Raw genomic sequence first — 20,753 nt, 5'->3', positions numbered from 1 at the left:
CATTTACAACATTACATATTATTCGAAATACATAATATAATTTTTCCCTATTTCAGGTTTTCCTTGAAGTTGATTTTTAAAAACAAAAAGTAATCTGTTTGTATATTTGATCCCGGGTCTTCAACTATCTTATTTTATTCAGAATTTAAGCAGTGGAATCGTTACACATAGGTTTTTCCATTTATAATTTTAACATTCATACTAATTTCAGTTAAAAGAATAAAAAAGCAAAACGTTTTCGCTTCGCCTCCACTTCGCTTCAGTTTCCCCTGACCTTATTATCGGTATTTAAATGTCATAACACATAATTACGTCCTACGACAACGCATTAATTTATAAAATAAAACCTCTTCGTACTCGTGTAGGAATTATAAGGAAATATCATCTAATTTCCCTTCAAACAATTAAATTCTAATTTGGGGATTTGAAACGATGTTAAATTGATATTATGGGATCGTTACTATGTTTAAACTGTTTACTATGTTTAGAAGAAACTTATATTTTTAATAACATCATATCTTGACAGTTTTTGGAGCGCGATCGGTAGTGTATATGAGGTTTTGTGTTCGATTCCCAGGGTGGGATTTCGCTTATGGTCTTCTCGAATTTTTATAGGAATATTTCTCAATAGTAGTAGAGTTTGATAATGTGCCCGGTAAATGGCAAATACAAACGCTCACTTTGTTTTCCGTAGTTGGTACACTGTACTTTAGTTTTCTTTTCTATTCAGATCAAATTCAAATGTGTAGACATGGAACTTACACATATACTTTCAGCCATTTTAACTACCTCGATGACCTGTCAATGCTACAGAGAACCTTGAATTTAGGGAGTTCAGAAATCAGAAAGTAAGGTCCATTTTTATAGATTTAATAATTAAAAACCGGCCAAATGCGAGTCAGGAATGAGATACAGCCTAGTGACATATAGACAGACAGACGAACAGACGGACGGACAGACAGCGGAGGCTTAATAATAGGGTTCTGTTTTTAACTTATAGGTAAGGAAACCTAAAAATTACATGCTTTCAGTAGCATTTATCTCATGTAAAGTCTGTTCTTTTGCTTCTACAACAATAAATCGTCTCTCATGTCTAACTCTCAGACTATAATAGAGCTAAGCAGTTAAGTTAGTTGAGCACACTCAAGTTTCTAAAGTGCTGACTCAGCTAGTTTTCAACTATGTGTATAATTAGTAATAGTAGGCGTTTTAGAAGTATTTCTCAGTGCTGACCGAGTATAATTTGGTTCTATAATTATCTTTGAAAAACAATCAAAAACTATTTTGATTGAACATTGAATAGAAACAATACTCATCACTCTTTTGGAAACCGTAACTACCAGTATAATAAGTTATTTATGCATATTTTCGAAGCCTGTTCTTTTGATATTCGTAATTCTCTAGAAATTTTATTATAAACGGAATACCCATAATCTATCCTGCAAATATTATAAACGCGAAAGTTTGTGATGATGAATATTTGTAAGTATGCTTGTTTGTTACCCTTTCACGCAAAAAATACCAAACAGATTTTGGTAAAATTGGGTATACAGACCTAGATGAATGATGCTTTTTACTCAAGTAAATCTTTTAACACGGGGAAAAGCTATTCTAACAAAGCTCACTTTGAGGCAACCAAATAACACACTGAAAAAATCAGGAAACACAGTTTTATTCTATATCCTTTCTAAACTGTTCACTAAGTAAACGAATCAAAAACACATTTAAAAAACTTACTGTTGATTTATCGTGGACATTTTGAAAAATTTTAAAGATAATACCTTTGGGAGTCCAAGTTAGTGAAGTGACTTTTGTGATTCTATCTGACCGGTGTCAACCACTTAACGTGGTAATGGCTTTTATTGTTAGCCACTTTTCGTAAGGTCTTTTTTCGTTTTTTGATAAGTATTTTATTATGAACAGTTTATTATTGAAGGCGTTTTAGTGAACTTCATGTTGATATTGTTCTCTACATAGAAAAGCCTAAATAAACAGCAAAACGGCTGGAAATCGGGGAGTTTTCCAGCTTTAGTAGATCTAAGGAAAATATACTTTTAGATCAAAATTTGAGCTTAGTGAAACCAACCAGTAGATTTTGACAAACTCTTTTTAATATGTTCATCAACTTATTTTAATGATCAATTCCTGATGAAAATTAATGTTAATTGGGAAAAATATGAATTAATTTTGACAAGAACATTTTTCTGAATTGTAATAATGATGAGGTTTATATGTGGGCAAGTTTATAACAAGTATATTCACACAATCGATTTTTAAAAGTTTAAAATAAAACCTACACGCATTTATTAGTTAGGTTACTCTTATATAACAAACATTGGAAACTACGTTTCAAATTCCTTATTTAATATTCTGATAAATTGATAATATTGATAAAACATCCTTTGAGATTTATCTTTTATGTTTATTATCTACGAAAACACGGTCTCCTAGTTCCTTCAAATCCATTTTTTCTTTATATAAATACGTCCAAACAAAATATTTGTGTTAATATCAAGTAGAACTTTGACAAAGGCTGAAACGTGTTATTGTTTCTTTTACACATACATTTATGTATTAGTCTTATATATTATGTATTTCTTTAGTCTAGTAGTTTACCCAACAAACAAAATATTGTTTTCATACATAAAGACTATTTCGTGTTACGATTGTATTTCTAAATTAAACGCGTCCTTTGTATATATTTCTCAGTCAGTTTCGCCATTTATTTTACCATAAATTCAACGCTTTTCAATTATGAATGTGACACTAAATAACATCAGGAAAAGGTTGTTATAAGCTATATATTCATAAAGTATGGTTTATATCATACATTTTCGCTGAAAAATCTCAATAAAATCTGGCAACCACGGCTAGTGAAACCCAGAACATCAACCAAATCTAAATATGCATAAAAGATCGTATTAAATCCCGTGTAATTTAAGATTATGTTAATTAGTCATTTAAACCAAACGTATATAAGTTATGACTATATAATTCTGACTTCCAATTTGGCAGTTTTGTCACTTACACTTCTAGTTGTAAGGATAAATAAATAACTATATATCAAGCCTTTTTTCCAAGTTATGTTGGAGTCGGCTAAGGATAAATAAATACATATTTTTTTCAGAAAAACGAATAACATCTAAACGTAATATAACATTCACATAAAAAACCTTTAATAGGTACTCAGAACTTGGTCCTGAAACATGAACTTGAAGAATCCAACTCATGTCTGTTTCCGTCATGTAATCAAAATGTCTTCTGTTTCAACAAAATTAACATAAATTAAACGATTGTGAGCCGCCGGTTGTTTGCAAGTCCGCTCGCAATTCAGCTTCAAACATTTGCACATAACAAATTTCAATTACAAGGAAATTTTCTTTGTCTATGTCCGTTTTATTTAGGTAAAGAGCTATTAGTATTTTACTGTAAGTATTGTACTATGTCTCGATACAAACATAAGTTTCAGGCAACAGATCTTATCTGTTTTGCAAAAATTATGACAAAGATTACACTAAAATAAGGCTGTATATATGTCAATGTTAATCATTAATCATAATCAAAAAATGTTTTTTTTAAGTCACCTCCCTCACCAAGAATTGCTCTTGTGTCACAAGGACTTTTTACAAACATACAAACATTAATTCTTGCTATTGCGGGTAATTATTTCCTTGAAAATTGTCTATCACTAGAGATTTTTTCATTAAAGTTTCATTTTTTTTTTAAAGTTGCTTGCAAGTCTACTGACAATTCAGCTTCAAACATTTGCACATAACAAATTTCAATTACAAGGAAATTTTCTTTGTCTGTGTCCGTTTTATTTAGGTAAAGAGCTAGTAATATTTTATATTAAATGAATCAATAAAAACTTAACCTTTTTCAGGAAATAATGTACAACGTCTCGATAAAAACACAAGTTTCAGGCAACAAATCTTTATCTTAACTGAAATTAAATTAAAAAAAAATTGCGCTAAAATAAGTCTGTTTACATGTTTCTACTAATTAACAAGCCATCATAAAGTTACAATGTCTCATTTTTTATGTGGCATCTTCAAAGTAGCGGCCATTTTTTCCCGGTAAATATCAATGACGGGAGATTTTTTTTTCTAAGAAATCAACAGATCTTTGTATAAGAAATAGCTATCAGTATCTAATTAATAGCGACAAATTACCTGGAAACTAGTTAACGCAGGCAAATTAATTTTAAAATAGAGACACGGACCTATCTCTATTTTCCATAACCAAAAGAATTGTATCCTGACAATTTCTTCTAAATACTCAAAATAAAATGTAATGACTGCAATACAAACGTTGCTAGCTCTTTAGCTATAACTGAATATAAAAGACGTGTGGGTTTGCAATCATATTAGTCAAATGTTTGTTGTTGGTGGTAAACAAATCAACAGTTGAAATAAGGAAACATAGGCCGGAGCCGACGCATTCTTGCTTTTTATTACGAATTATGTTTTCTTTTGTTCCCCATACAAATGTTACGTATATCAAATATACACCTACTTAATTAAAGATCCTTTTGGGAGATTTTTTTAATAAACTCCATCAAAAGGATCATCCTTGTTGTACTTTGATTAAGTATCATTTTTAGACACTAAAGCAGATTCTGACAAGTTTAAGCAAACTTAAAAAATCACAAAAAACTACTCTGTTTGAATAAAGCAAGTTTTAAAAGTTTCTAGAATTTGAACATACATTTAGATTATTTTTCGCAATTTCCATGATATAAGTTAAGTAAAACTTAGTTCAAATCTTTGTCTAACGCCTGACACCTCCAACCAAAACTCCAGAGAAAAATCATCACTGTCAACAAATCACTTACTTTAGCCAAACACGGGACAACTGACAAAAACCACTCAAAGTAAATAAAACAAAATAATAAACGACAACTCACATTTGAACTAAACATAGCAAAAAGAGCAATCGTTTCAATCGAATATTAATTTCGAAAAAGTCAAGGACCCACATATGGAAACAAAGAACTCATTCATCCCCTTTGTACAAACCACTTTGAGGTTTCACCCTAAAGTAAACCTTTTTGAAGATTTCTTTTCTCTTTGACAAGGCTCCCTCGTTTCCTGATTCGTTGTTATGTTAATAGTTATTGGGATGCTTAGTTTGATGTTCTGGGAAGGCAGTAAGCGTTTTCCGTCGCTTTGACGTCATAGGGGAAGCAGTAAAAGCCTATGACTTGGCTGTTACTATATGATTTCACATTGCGAGCAGTGATGGTTGAATGGTATAAGAATTTGCCTCCCACGCAAGTGATCGGGGAACGCTAACACACCAACGGCTTTTTGAAATTATGGGTGTATTAGAAAACAATATCACCTCTGGACTTATCATGTATCTCAGTTAACAATTAGTGCACGTCAAACGGTCAGTATTCAGTACATTACTGCTTTGATATAACGTGTTAATTACTTTAATCTAAGGGAAAAAACAATGTACAGCATAGTGACTTTTAAATAGTTGTCAGCTGAGATACGTGATAGCCTGGTTCTAACTATGAAAGATAAAATTATGATGAAGCTTTAAATTCTTATTCCGCGAACGTAATATAATAATTGCTCTGCAATAGACCAGTAATGGGTTCCATTTCTAACATTTAATACAGGCTTAAATATCTAGGTTTATCTCTCAAAAGCGAATAGTATTGCAGCATTGAGTAAAATAGAAACAGGCCGACTAGAACAGCCAGACTCGGTCAATATTGTTCAGCTATAAATAAGCACGGTATAAACCGATTTACTGAACTGAAAACCTATCCTCCTGTCTATATAGATATATAATTGTATTATCCCGTCTCTATTTGTGTACTTCTCTTCTACAGCAAGGACTAAAATAGCCCAGAATCATATGAAAAATAAGCGAAACTATTATTAAATAATATATAATAATAATAGTAAAATGTCACGTCAAGAGCCTAAGTTTATAAAAAGAAACGTTTTTTCTAAATATATGTATATCACACGCCACATTATTCTGTCATCTCCAAATCAGGTTAGAGACAATTTTCGCAGTGGAAATAATTTTGTGCTAAATTACATACGTGAAGCAAATACAAGAAAACCTACGCGTATCGTAAACATTGCTTTTGACATATTGTTGTCTTAGAATTGAAACGTGCTAAAATTATACAATGTAATATACTAATATTTCTTTTTTATAAATATTTTGCCATATTAACATGACTTTATTATAATAAATTGTAGCTTTCTGCTAAGACCAAAAAATCTTGGCTTATATCATGATATTGTATCATGTGTTCAATCCCTATTCTGACAGAATATTCTTCAGGTTTACTTTATTTTAGAACATTCCATTTACCAATAAAAATAAGACATATACACCAAAGAATCCATCCGCATCGCATCTAAAACCCGTTTAGCAATTTACTGTTGAATTGAAACACATACTTTTTCATTAAAGTTTCGTCGAAAGGTACGCCCTAACATTGTAAAACGTTGTAATTTCAGGCATTCCTGTATCAAACCAAACACCTTTAAATATTCAAACCGGCGCGGTCAGTTTGCTTTATACCTAAGCTCCAATTAAAAGCCTATAAATACAGACATTTCAGAACAATCCCAGAGTTTGCTTATCATAATAACTTCAATAACAACTCTACAACGTAATTCAATTACCCTAAATACACAATTTAACTGTTAACAAAGTACACTATGAAATATAAAAGTTGTGAACGAAAACAGAGCGGTAGTTGGTAACAAAAACTAGAAGGGAAAGTTTGAAATAACGTTGTCACTGTGGACCGAGAATAGTGCCCTGTGATACTCCAGTATTTGACGCACAATGATCGCAAATGGAGGACGCTTTGTCATTCGAGAATGGACAAACGTTAGGGTTGGCAAAGCCTCTTATATATAAAACATTCATCTCACGAATTCGTACACGTGGAGATACGACAAAAGGAACGGACTTTGAATCAACCATATTGAAGGCTTTATACAAATTGTCGTCAGTCAACCTTAAATAAATACGAATGTAATTCCTTTTTTTATTTCTAATATTATTTTACTGTATTTATTTTTGAATTTAATGGCATATGTAGAGAAAGGTATAAACAAAATTTACCAATATCTTTACATTGTTTCAACTATAAAATATTAAATGAATTTTGTGCTTTCTGACAATAGTTAAGTCTTAAATATGGCTGCTATGAATACGATTACTTATTAATAGAAACAATAACTATGAATATTGATAACTCTTAAACATATAGGCCGTCTAGCCAAAAGATCAATACAAACAAAAGGTATTGAGATCAACTAAAATATCCAACTAGAGCTCATAAACTTAAATTTAAATCATATTTATTCATATCAGCCTATAATTTAATACTTAATTGTGTGTCCGTCGATTTCTCACAATTAGCTACAAAATAACGGAGTGTTAGTGTTGAGTGTTAGACACTTCTCGGGACCATATCCGAGGGTCAGTATCTACATGGCGTTGCAGACGTAATACACGAACTGACCCCTCATATCAACAAGGAAACCCGGCACTAATCTCTTACATTCAACACTTTCTCTCGTAGTTTGTTCCGTATTTCGTACACAATATACTCATGAACAAAGTCTCTGAATTAAATTGAATTTGTCGCACAACCGTTTCTGTTTTTGACATTCTCCTAAAATGCGATTTCAGAATCTAAATTGAGTTCTCCAGCTGTTTTTTCTTGTCAAGCAAAAGTATTATTATCATTATGCCAGATTGATGTCAAAACTTTGTCTTTATGCTAATCAATTCCAATGGCACTTACATTAAGATAAATGAAAGAGACTAACTTTCCATCACCGCGTCTATTAACATAGAAAAACATTGGTATTTAAATAAATGGACGGCTGCCTTTATTTCGAAATGAAAATACTCAGAGAGGGTTTGTTTGTCCGAAGTTTAAATTTTAACATGACGACCTTTGAGTACGTGGGAACATATACAACTGTTCAAATTACTTTCTCTAAGGCAAAGCTTGGGAAAAATATCCGAGCGAGGCGTTCGGTGAAAAATACCTTTCAAACTGTATTGTTATGTTCGGCGAGGTAATCTGAAAATGACACGCCGTTAGCTGTGTTATTTCACCGCTTGTTTGGGCGAGGGTAAATAGAAAAATGGCTGCTGTATGTTTTGGTGAAGTATGTGGTGTGAAAGTGGTTTAGCGGTTTATTTACTACTCCATTTTATACGTGTATTCAACATTTTAAAAGCTTACATTTTTGATTGGATTATTTGTGTAACCAAATTGTATTTATCACGACTTTTCACTCAGAACTCGCATATTGATATAATGAAACTAATAGCAATAGCTTTAAGTGTTTAAAATGGCAACGCATAGGTACACGCGTAATATAAGTGACACTTATCAAATAACAAACTGAATGTATTATACGAACACTGGACCAAGATCAAAACCTTGCAGGACACCGTCAACATCTCATGTGTTTCTAGATATTATATTATAATTTAAGCATTGTAATAAAAATAATGATTATTTTTAACCATACGACACGGGTCCACAAAGCGTACAGCATTAAACAATACATAAATAACTACAAAACAATAACACTACACTATAAAATGCTTCTAAGGAGTACTAGACTCACTTTCAAATAGCCGTCAACGTTAAATTAGTTGTTTTACGTATTTGATTTCGTTTTCCATTACTTTGTTATACGTGCCTATTTTATTTAAACACAACTTAGATGCATAGGCCTTAGGATTGACTTAGATCACTACTTTACCACACCAGGCTGTTTCAACTTTATGTTTCACGGACACTGAGCTTCTTTTTAGTGTACTCCTGACCTCATACACCGTACAAATGCCCGCAGTTACCTCAACTCTTGGCTTCCAACACCTTCAGCCTTCGGTAATCGGTCTTGTAATGACAGTATCGTTACGGCGGAACACTACCCTAGGCACGTCTACCTGGTTTCTGTGGACCACTCTCAAGGGACGCGCGGACGTCCGTTGAGGGTGGTCGTAGTGCGGCTCGCGAGCAGGGGTGGTGGGCAGTAGTGGATGTTGGTAACGTGGTTGTGGGGCAGCGGCGGCGTGGGGCGAGTGTCCGCCGGCGGTTCGCGCGCTGTTCGAAGCGCCCCGCCGGCCGGCCGCGAGCGCCCCCCCGCTCACGCGCTACGCCGCGCCCGACGGTACGATCCTGCTGCTCACCGAGAACGGCACCAGGCTGATGACTCGAGCCGCCGCCGCCAGTCTCCTGCGCGCCGCCCTCCTCTCCCCGCGCCCCCCTCGGCCCCGTCACGGTGAGCCGCCGCCGCACCCTCTCTTCATCTTCTCTCTTTACTCTATGTGTCTCTGTCGGATTCCGTCGCCTCTCGCACTGCACGCTTCGCACTACGCTTCGTAAGGTAGGAGCGTGGCATTACTGTGCCGATGATCGTCTCTACCAGAGTAGCTAACGGTACTTAGGACTTTTTAATTATTTCAATTTATAGCGGATTTTTTAATATTCATATCTCTACACGGTACGTCACGATATAGAAAAAATGTAACGTTCGTCTCAGCTTTCTTTAATAAGACACGGCTTAACAGTTTGAAACTTTAGAATTTTTCCTGAAGATTTAATTCAAACTTAGTGGAGGCTGACCCGATTTTAATAATAAGGTTTTGACTAGAATTTCAATTAGCTACATAGTGAGTGCGGAATTAGTTTAAGTCTCTTTATGGATTTTTAATAAATAATTATAATTAATGAAAATTCGCTCCTACTTTATGCCTGCATGCTTTTAGATTACTGCTTTCCTTTTCCTTAATTATACCATTTTAGACTTTCACACGCTGTAAACATAATGTTTGTTAACGCATTGAAAGTCTACCTTGGATCTTCCGAATTGTGCATGTGTGCATGTTTTCTCTCTGCATCTCCTGTTTTTCTACGATCTCTATGGTTACTGCGCGGCATAGACTGGCTTTGATGAATAGTTCGAGCGGGACTGCCAACCGGGGAGGCTTTGCTAATCTCATTTCTCTAACCGGGACATTTTCTAAATTCGTAAGAAATTTTAATTTTTTGCCCGTTAATGTCGTAACGTTTGAGAATATCGTTGTTTTTGTATGGATTGTCGTTTTTATATTTTCCGTCAGTAGGGTCAGATTAATTTTTTGATATCGATGTGTGCGACCGATCGACCGGCGCGATCGCCTCTGATGTTACCATTTCGGAGTCCCGTCGCGCTATGGCTCGGTCGTCGAGCTTGCCACTCCTAAGCGATTCGATGGATGAAATTCCAGTAAAGCTGATGTCGGACGGACGGACCGCAAATCGGAATGCAACCGGTGTGACGTCGTGGATCGGCGGTATGTCCATAACACAGGATGGAAACCTGATCGCACCGCACAACGAAAAGATAATGACCCACATCCACCGTTACGCGAGCCCTCACTACAACCCGCACGGTCACCATCGCTGGAACCATGAGCCGGGGGGGAGCGAGGACCCGCTCTACGCGACCAAGACAGTCTACGGACCAGGATACATTGATGAAAACCGTACGTATGGTTGGTATTCTCAACACGTTGACTTATCTTTTTGCTACCTGCGGTCATTCGCACTTGCTGTTTTACGTTTTATAATAATCTTAATAGTAAATAGACATTATGGAGACTATAGAAAGATCAGTTAACGTGACCAATAAACTAGGTGGTAAAGAAATAAAACACATATTGAACAGACAGTACAACTAACCATAGATATCGTAAGTCACAACCACTTGGAGCTTCATAACTGTACCATAATAGACGGTTTGTAGGAAACCACCGATACGTGGGTGTTTGTTCATTCTTATAGCACCTACATGTTACTATTCTGAGTGCTCTTTTACCCCTTTATTATTTCGTCCCCCGTAATCCGAGCACTTTAGTTTAGATCCTCCACAGTTTTATAGTAAACGATAGTTTGTCTACCGATACACAAAGTAAAGCTTTGCGTAGAGACAACAACTAGAAGGGATATAGTAAGCTTTAGAGCCCTCGTGTGCTTCCTTTCCTGACCCGAGAAATAGTAGACAATTTAGTTTGTAAAGGAGCGATTTAGCCAAGGCGCTTAGATACGGAAATCTCCGCGAAGCTTTGCAATTTACGCTAAAGATTCACGAATCACGGACATTAAGCTGGAGCCATGGAGCCACGAGTGTAGCACCGACATTATGCTCCCGACCGATTGTTATTTATTTATAGAGGTACACCGTGATCCACTATGCATGTATCCATTCAATATTCTATTCATATTTAACTTTGAACCGGCACAGATATCTCATGAAGTTTTTACTTCACAACGAATTGTACGTAATTTGAAAGCATGTCCAGTTTATTGAGATTATCGCTTGTATTTAACGTACGACTTTCATACAGTTTATCGATCTCATTGGCAACTCATCGTGTTTTATTCACAACACGTAATTTTTGATTAATCTCTTATTCACACAGTTGTTCCATATTATTATGAATCTTTATACACGAGATGTAAATTATATTTATATAAGCATGAGCATATTGTTATATCACATTCCGATACAGTTTTTTATTATTTTTATGTTACATCGATAATTTATTTTATTATTTGTTTTGATCTATCTATTTATTTATTTTATACTGATGTATTTATTTGTATAAATCAGCATATTGAAGCATATTCGTTAGGTGTACGTAGCGAATACTTGTGATGAGGGCTTCCGGTACTAATTAATATTGCGGTTTTGTAATTACTAAAACTGATTTGATGAGGTTCTCTATGTTAAGTAAAACGGTTTAATGTATTAATAACGTTATGTATGATTCAAAATGTCCGTAATTACAGGCATAAATTAATCCGGCTTAAAACGCGAATAAATTAATATTATGATATAGGCATTTGGCTTAGTGTTACCGATTGGCTTTCCGTAAAACGTTCGTGAACATCCGTAAAATAACGATGCTTTAAAATAAATATTCCAATGAAATAAAAGTGACTTAAAAGATTTATAACGAGGGCAATATTTCGCTGTCAGATCCGTTTTATTCGACTGCACGGAAGTAAAATGAAGCGTTAATGATTAAAAACTTAATTGGCATAATAAAGCGGAATAAAATTTAATGAAGATAGGAATTAATTAATTTGTGATTAATGACGGGAGATAGAAGCAGATTGTTTTATAGACGTTCTAGAACATTCGATCATCAACATGACGTTCAAAACACCACATCAACTAACACGAACAAATACCAACAGAGAGGATTGGCAAAGAGAACGGTAAATCAGGTGATGAGAAGGTGGCCCTTCAGTCGACGTGCCACGTGGCGCTGGACGCTTGCATCAAGGACAGCGAGTGTGTGACGTCACTGACGCCTGTCCTGCAAAAGTGCCATACGAGTGACTGCGACAGAGAGGGCTGCATGGCGGCCTTGAGGGGGTTCTACAGGAAGCCAGGAGTGCACTGGAATACGGAGATCGCATTCTGCCTTTGCAAGTGAGTATACTAAACGTCTGTGAGTTATTTAGTTTAGTTTAGGTTTAGAAAATTATTGGACTTCGAAATAAAGTTCTTTTGCCAGAAAAATCGGATATTTTAACATTCAATCCGATTTTCTGATAAAAAAATATATAAGAATACAAAACCCTAAAATTTTATACAACAATAGAGAACATATTCGTTTCTTTCACAAAAACATTTGAAGGATTTTTTCAGATTTATATATATTTATACACATTTTGATCGAGATATACTTATTCTAAACCGAGATTTATTCTTAAAAATACAGTCTTTGTAACCAAAATACATAACAATGAATCTAACACTCTCTGTACACAGGAATTTTGAACTGAACATCTTCAATCTTCTCAGGAAAACGGACAACCGCGAGGACTCGTGCATGAATGCCCAGGAGCGTCTCCATCCATCTTGTGCCCAGCGTCCGCCCGTGGGCTCCCCGCTACCTGCCTGCCATACCCTGGCTCATGCTTGCCGTGAAGAACCTGAGTGCAGGTAAGATATAGACATTAAGAGACATTTCCAATAGAATTAGTTGTTATAGAGGTAAAAGATCTGTGGGTCAATCAAACTTTGGCGCGGTCATTCCATAGATGGGTGACCGCATAGTGGTATTTGAATAGGGCGTCTCCGTGCTTCGGAGGGCACGTAAAAAGTCGGTCCCGGTTGTTGACAATTAAGATAGCAGTCGTAAAGTCACGTCAAAGGCCTTCGGGTGGCTTGAACAACTTTGACACTAGGTTGACCAGTGACCACTAACCATACGACAAGAAGAAGAAGAAAAAGTTGTTATAGTTGAAAATATAGGACCGGATCGTCATACTTCTTTATATGGGCTTTAATATGTTTGGCGATTAAATTTATCACTGGTTTAGAAGGATAGCACACTGAAAATAAACTGAGGTCATATAAATTCACCTGCATAGTACCACCTATCCTATGAGTACTACAAATATGAATAAATATTGGTCGAAGCACCGCTAGAGTCCTAAGAACAAACTCATAATGACAATTCTGCAATAATGTAAAAAGTTAGCTGGACATAAATTATATCTTACCGTTTAATAAATAAAACATCTAATTGGACTAACAATCCCATTTACACTCAAATTCCACTCAAAGAACTCAAATCATCCAGAAAGAATCCGTTCACAATTCCCTACACTTCCTCTAGCACCCATAGAATGTTCGAGAATTTCGCTGTTATTTTGCACACAATAGCTCCTAGCAACTGCATTAGCCACGGCCGGCTTAACCGGCGGCAAAATGGAGAGGCACAGATAAAATTGAATCTGCATCGTGTACGGCTATGTTGCAAACAATGCCTTTGAAAATAATAACTGGCGACTTTTGAGGGGGGGTGAAATGGAAAATGGATGGAAAAAATGGTTGCTGCGGTGTCCCTTGTTTTTATAGTGTCGTTTAAGTTAACGTTTTTAATCTGGCTTTTGCAATAAAACGCGGCTTAACCAACATTTGGGGTGAACAAGTTAAGCAATGACGTGGTCAGTCTATAAATGGATGATCTGGTGAATTATCGTCCTTTAAAAATAAACGTTGACGTCGACCGATCAAAGGGAAGTCTAGACGTGAAGTATTATTTCCTTTTTTATTGTGTCCCTCATGTCTAGACATTCCTTAGACCATACACACTGATCCTATACATTTCTATGAAGGTATTTTGCCTTAGTAGGCAATAAATGACGCCAGAGTGGACTAGGATTTGATTCCTAGGCCCATTAGTAACTTTTTTCTGCTCAAAATGCCCATTCATTTATGTACCATACATAGCTTTTGAACCGACGGAACTTGATGGGACCAAAATTAGCAGTTTATGAACCTAACTCTGCCTTCAAGATTTCCATAGTCACAGACCATAATTAATTCAATAAACACATCCGAATTCGTATCCAAAATGGCCATGTAACATTTCAGTGTCAAATTAGCGCTAAAATCTGTTCGCAACAGAATAACATGTCGAAATGTGGACACCGGCTAACCCTCAGGGTATTTCATGTTATGTACTATCCAGTAACATTATGCTAGCGAATTTCCGATACATATCGATAACGCCCGCGGTGGCAGGTATTATCGCCCAATTATAATACTGAAATACTCTATTTGATTGCAACTACAATTAAAAATAGCTTCGTATTGTGTAGTGTCGTGTTTGTAATTATTTGTTGATTCGTACAATTAGTGGAAATAATAAATGTTATATAGTATTTGTGGATATGTTGAGGTGAATATTAGTTTATTAATAAGTTCATGATGTATTTTTGTGTTATAAAATCGTTGTGACAAGTGATACTTTTAAAAAATATGGTGATTGAATCGTACATAATCCAAGGACACCAAAAATATACTCCTGTCACATCTTCAGTAAATATCGATTTATGTGTGTACAAGAACGATTACACCGTAATTTAGTGAACATCCTGGTTGACACCAAAATTATTCTAAAAAGACGGACACACTAATTGCTCTGAAACAACATAACCATTTTGTTCAAGATAACCTTAAAAATGGCGATTACATAACTACGATCTCTTTTTTTCGCATAACTATTTGACTATCGAAAATACTTGAAATAAACACGCAAGGCGTACAATACTGAATATTTTCTTTAGAGGAAAACAATTCAATTCCACTTGCAGACAATCCGTAATAGGTTCAAACACCTGAACATCATACTCTTATCTGTACCATTCAACCTTCAACAGTTCTATCTCCTCAATAATGTACCCGACCTTCGCAACCTTCAAGAAACGATGCAGACGCATAAAGTTATATCTGAACTCAAAGGTTAGGGTCCCTATTAGTCCTGAAGATAATTTAAGGTCTGAATCAATGATGAAGTTTCTTATTGCACCTTGGAACAATTCGAAGTTATACTAATCAATTTGCGAGAACAATTTGATTTGTGTTACTTAGTTTAACTTAGGATTTTATATAAGACTAGCTGACCCGCGCAATTTCGCTTGCGTCACATAAGAGAATCATAATTTTCCCCGTTTTTGTAACATTTTTCACTGGTACTCTGCTCCTATTAGTCGTAGCGTGATGATATATAGCCTATAGCCTTCCTCGATAAATGGGCTATCTAACACTGAAAGAATTTTTCAAATCAAACCAGTAGTTCCCGAGATTAGCGCGTTCAAACAAACAAACAAACAAACTCTTCAGCTTTATAATATTAGTATAGATGCTCAGAATATTTTTTAGGTATAGAATGTCTAATACTTATATTGATCTCCATGACAAATAATGACAATTGCTATAAAATGGCAGGTCATTTAAGCGACCAATGGCTCCAATTTCTTTTTAATGAAGTACTGAAAATACATAACGCTTTATTTTCTTTAATAAGGAATAAAATGAGTGATGGATTATGGCATAATTATGTCAAGTAAAATCTTAAAAGTAACAGAGACAAAGGCATTATACATCCATACATGAATAAAATCACGCCTTCTTTCCAAAGGAGTAGGCAGAGACCATGTACCTAAAACCCTTACGCAACATAGCGCGTTGGTGTAACATCACCTTACATTACATTTCCTTTTAAATATTTGTCTATATTCAGCCCAATTGTCATCGTTGAGAACTGTCCTCCCCCTCAATTCGCTACTTTACACAGTCCTGCTTTCCTCACTAAAGTTATACAACGTGCCCATACGTTGAAGGAAATAAGCCATTGGAGCAGCACGTTGTATAATAGTACTATGTATTTAGTACTATGAACAGTGTCCAAGCACAGAAATCAGAGATTAACCCGTCCAGATCCTAGCTATTTGCGGTGCCGTCGAACTGATTGCTATCCTGCCATTGCACTGGTAATGACATGCTAACTGCGTCTCGGGCGCGGTTGGCTGCACCGAATAACATCCCTGTTGCCGTTTACTTCAAGTCTGTAAGGTAAAGGAATCGAGAACACGATTTGTATTTAGATGACGGTGTTATGATGGGTTTACTTTGATTCGGGTGTCAGAATCGGACTGTTTTCGTCACGTAAACTTGATTTGATTTTAAGTTTGGTGGTCGCTTTTTAAACGAATAGATTTTTCGGAGACTTTTCCCCAAACATGAAAAAGTCTAAATTAAATAAGATAAGATAAGATAAAAAAGATAAAAAGTTTTATTTCCAGAAAAAGTACAAAGTTACATAAGATTAACAATAGGTCCCAAACTAGGCTAGGCCTGTATCTTGGGCACCTGTACACAAATAAACTGTCAAAATAAAATAAAAATCATTATCATAAGTATGTTATGTAAACTTAAGAATAAACAAAATAAAACGTTACAGCAAGTATTTCGTCATGGTAAGTATAGTGTACATTAATAATACACTGTGTGTGTGTGTGTGTATATGTTTGTGTGTGTGTGTGTGTGTGCGTGCTTGTGTGTGCGTGCGTGCTTGTGTGTGCGTGCGTGCTTGTGTGTGCGTGTGTGTGTGTGTGTGTGTGTGTGTGTGTGTGTGTGTGTGTGTGTGTGTGTGTGTGTGTGTGTGTGTGTGTGTGTGTGTGTGTGTGTGTGTGTGTGTGTGTGCGTGTGTGCGTGTGTGTGTGTGTGTGTGTGTGCTTGTGTGCGTGCATGTTCGTGTGCTCTATTTAATTACAGTTACAAAATCTTCCGCGTCATCGTACGATGTTTGTAGTAGGTTGGCTTTAAGTTCCTTTTTTGCTTTCGGTCTTTCAAAATTATGAATGTTGAATTTCGTTTTCTGTTTGTTATATACATGTGTGTGAAGAAAGTTTGGTAGCCTTTGTGCGAAAGAGGAGTGTACGGGAACTGGTGGTATTTTGTTAATAAAATAAATAAATAAATAATCAAAATTAATCTAAATTCAAGAAATATTTACTTCCAACATTTCTTAAAGTAAACTGGTTTTATCAATGAAACAAGCTAAATTATCTTGAAGTGCAATTTAGAGCATGAAATAAAAAAATATATATCCGATTTCCAAATCCAGAGGTGAAAGAAGAATACTTTATTTCCCAAAAAAATAAGTTCTTTCTAAGTTACTAACCCGCACTTAGCCAGTGTGGTAAACTCAAGGCCTAACCCCTCCCTCCAGAGAGACTTTTGCCCAGCAGTGGGTTAAAAAAATCCAAAAGCCAGCTTTAACATCTGTAAATTATACTTAACTTACATAATACTAAATAATCCCACGTCATTTCTACATTAAAACAAGTCCGAACTAAATGTGTGGTAACAGAACAATTTTAAAGAAAAGCAGGAGAAACTGGTAGCTGGAACTTGAAGTAATTACAGCGGGGTTTAAATCGAGACGGTTCACTTCGGTCCTAATGGATTACATTTTAGTTTCTAGTTCTTAAGTATAAACCTCTCTCTTTGTGCTATCATAGCCGTTATTTTAAGTTCTTTGGAGTTATTCATATGAAATGGTGGTTAGTTTTAATTTATTTTACAGGAGATAGATTTATTTGTAATTTTGCATGAAATAATCGTGTGTCTTCTTCTATAAACTCAAAACATAAGCCAGTTAACTACCTGTTCTCCTTTAATCTGTCTCTTTGTCCACAATAAGCTTCTAATGCAATCAAACCATAATGAAAGTTATGATATAGACTAGATTCATTTATGCTCAGATATGCTGGACATATTTTATTGTAACACAAGGTATTTGCTTATATGGGTTATCCATACTATTCATACTAATATTATAAATGCGAAAGTAATTCTGTCTGTCTGTCTATCTGTAATCACGCCTAAACTACTGAACCAATTTGCATGAAATTTGGTATGGAGATACTTTGATACCCAAGAAAGGACATAGGCTATATATCATCACGCTACGACCAAAAGGAGCAGAGTACCAGTAAAAAATGTTACAAAAACGGGGAAAAATTTCATTCATTTCATTCCCATTCTCTCTTATTGGACGCAAATTTATTGAAATTAAATGCGTTTTAAAGATTAAGATTTTTCTAACACGCAATAGCTAAAATCGTTATATAGCAAATAAACAAATTTAAGCCTGCAATGGGGAGCAGGCCTTAAGTCCACCACTTTAGCCAAGCGTAGATTAGACACTGCATTTTTGAAGACTAGAAACTCATTGAAGAACTTTCAGTCATGCAAGATTTCCGAGATGTGATCTTTCACCGTTATGTAAAATTTATATTTTTATATTAATGATATTTAAATGAGACTTTATCATAACGTGCCCGGTAAATGGCAACAGATTCGCTCCCTATTACTCGTGACTAACATAGTAGGTAAATGCCGACACGTATGTAGGTATATTTCATACACTCATGGGTATTTTAGTCATGTTATTGCTAATACTTATAGTCTTCATCTATTTTTTCTCCATAGTTTACTTATTTCTAGAATGAAACAAAGCAACATAGAATGCAGAGCGTCTGGTACAAACGCAGTGTTCTCCAGTAAGCCGTGTATAATAACCGGCTAGATGTTTTTAGTGCAGGCAAACAACGGGCGCCCGCTCGCTCGGATTGATTTGAACTGATACAGACAGCAAATCTGTTCAGTGTTGATTTTTTTTCTCTTTTATGGTAGGCTGGTAGCTAGTAAAAGTCTTTGTTTCGAAATCGTCGGTAGCTTTTGACTTATTTTAAATCAACAAACTGTGTAGTGCTGATAGTTTTTCTTCAACAGCCATATCTTGGAAATAATTTTGTGTGCTTATTACGAACTGAATAATTTCATCAGTTCATGATAAGACTGATGACTGAACTGCGATTAATTTAGTCAAGCTTCCAATAGTATTGAATTAAATGTGAAACTTAACAAACAATGTCAAAAGAATGCTGAATAATAATCTGGCATACAATTTGAGCAGTGAACGATTTGGAAAAAATTGCAAATACGTGATGTAGAGGGCTTTTGCGCTTCGCCTAATCGGTGGATCATTAGTCCGAATGTCTTTTGCACTATGTTCTTTCTGTGCTAAGTCTTCCTACTAGGAAGACGTAATGGCATGGCATCGGATAAAGGACTTTAATCGTTAATTAAAGTCTTTATTACTACTGAGCATTTATATGCCTGTCATTGTTTATGCTGTCGGTACGTCAACGTGTTCTAACGATCACTATATTACGTCCGTACGAAATATTCGCTGTTGAGATGTGCATTTTCGAACAACGATAAATGCTTTCCGCCGAATTTTGACTGCACTCTTTATGTTGGGGAAATTGTTTTTAAAAGCTTTTGACACCATTTGTAGTTAGACTTTGATATAATAATATGTATGTCTTGATACTTTACTAATCTGTATTTAATATTATAATTGCGAAAATCTGTTATTGCTTCGCATTCATGTTTAAACCGCTCATCCAATGTTTATGAAAGTCAATAACCGAAGACCAAAATTGTGAAAATGGATTCTGAATGCATCTTTGGAAATGATAGTCAAATTTTAAAACTTTTTTTTGGTGAACGGTTCCAGTCTCACCGGATGCAGCTGAAAACCAATATTTTAGTAACCCAGTTACCTGGTTTATAACATGATACTCGCACATGTCTTCAAGCTATTTATACATCTACCTCTTTCCCAGGATCCGCCTAGAGAACTACGAACAGTGGTGTGCAGTGGACGCCGTGACGCAAGGCTGTGCCGGCTCCCCGGCTGCATGCCGCGCCGCTGTGGTTGCCGTGCTCGGCACCCAGCTCCGAGCGGCCTGTGCTTGCCGCGGGACGGACTTCGCGCAGCTGTACGACTGTCTTGGCTGGCAGAGGCTGTTGTGGTTAAATCCTTGCGTTGGTAAGTTTGTTAGCTGCAATTTTGTTAAAAAATATGTTTGAAAATCCGTCTTTAGGTAGCGGGGTAATCGATGAATATCAGACAAAAATAATAATTCAAATGATACTACGTCCACTTTTGTGAAGTTACCAACTTCACAAAATACACATTAAGATAGAGACTTTTTATTTTTAAAGATGGCCCGTCTTTTAAAAGTATAGGAATCTATCTAATATTGCTATTGGTTATTTATTTTGTAGTCAGCATAACCCTTGAAAAAGATATTAATTTAAAAAAATCTTAAAATTTGTTAGTCAGAAATACTCAGTATAATCATGATATCGAGGCACAAAAAATATTTTTACTTAATCAAATCTGTTGTTTTGAACAAAACTTGTAAGAGATTTCTTAATCCTCATGAGAGGATTACAATTATGATGACAAACAGATACATACAACTTCAAACCAAAACAGCATCCCCAGTACATTTCTAACGCTCCAACATC

At 35.5% G+C, this 20,753-nt stretch overlaps 1 protein-coding gene across 3 annotated transcripts in view; it reads left to right on the top strand.

Annotated features, from left to right (window-relative positions):
* LOC142983926 (uncharacterized) overlaps positions 1 to 20,753 on the top strand; it is a 241,187-nt gene that overhangs the window by 212,299 nt on the left and 8,135 nt on the right. For 2 of the 3 annotated variants that reach the window (XM_076131135.1, XM_076131134.1), the window contains 4 exons: positions 10,285 to 10,542; positions 12,260 to 12,497; positions 12,873 to 13,013; positions 20,063 to 20,268. In XM_076131135.1, coding sequence (XP_075987250.1) covers positions 10,285 to 10,542; positions 12,260 to 12,497; positions 12,873 to 13,013; positions 20,063 to 20,268 — 843 coding nt within the window. The remainder of the gene's footprint in view (positions 1 to 10,284; positions 10,543 to 12,259; positions 12,498 to 12,872; positions 13,014 to 20,062; positions 20,269 to 20,753) is intronic. The other variant, XM_076131136.1, reaches the window with a different exon arrangement.

The sequence above is a fragment of the Anticarsia gemmatalis genome, chromosome 25, assembly GCF_050436995.1.
Source record: "Anticarsia gemmatalis isolate Benzon Research Colony breed Stoneville strain chromosome 25, ilAntGemm2 primary, whole genome shotgun sequence".
NCBI lineage: Eukaryota > Metazoa > Arthropoda > Insecta > Lepidoptera > Erebidae > Anticarsia > Anticarsia gemmatalis.
The sequence above is the reverse complement of the archived record's forward strand: the minus strand, read 5'-3'. Positions and strand labels throughout refer to the sequence as shown.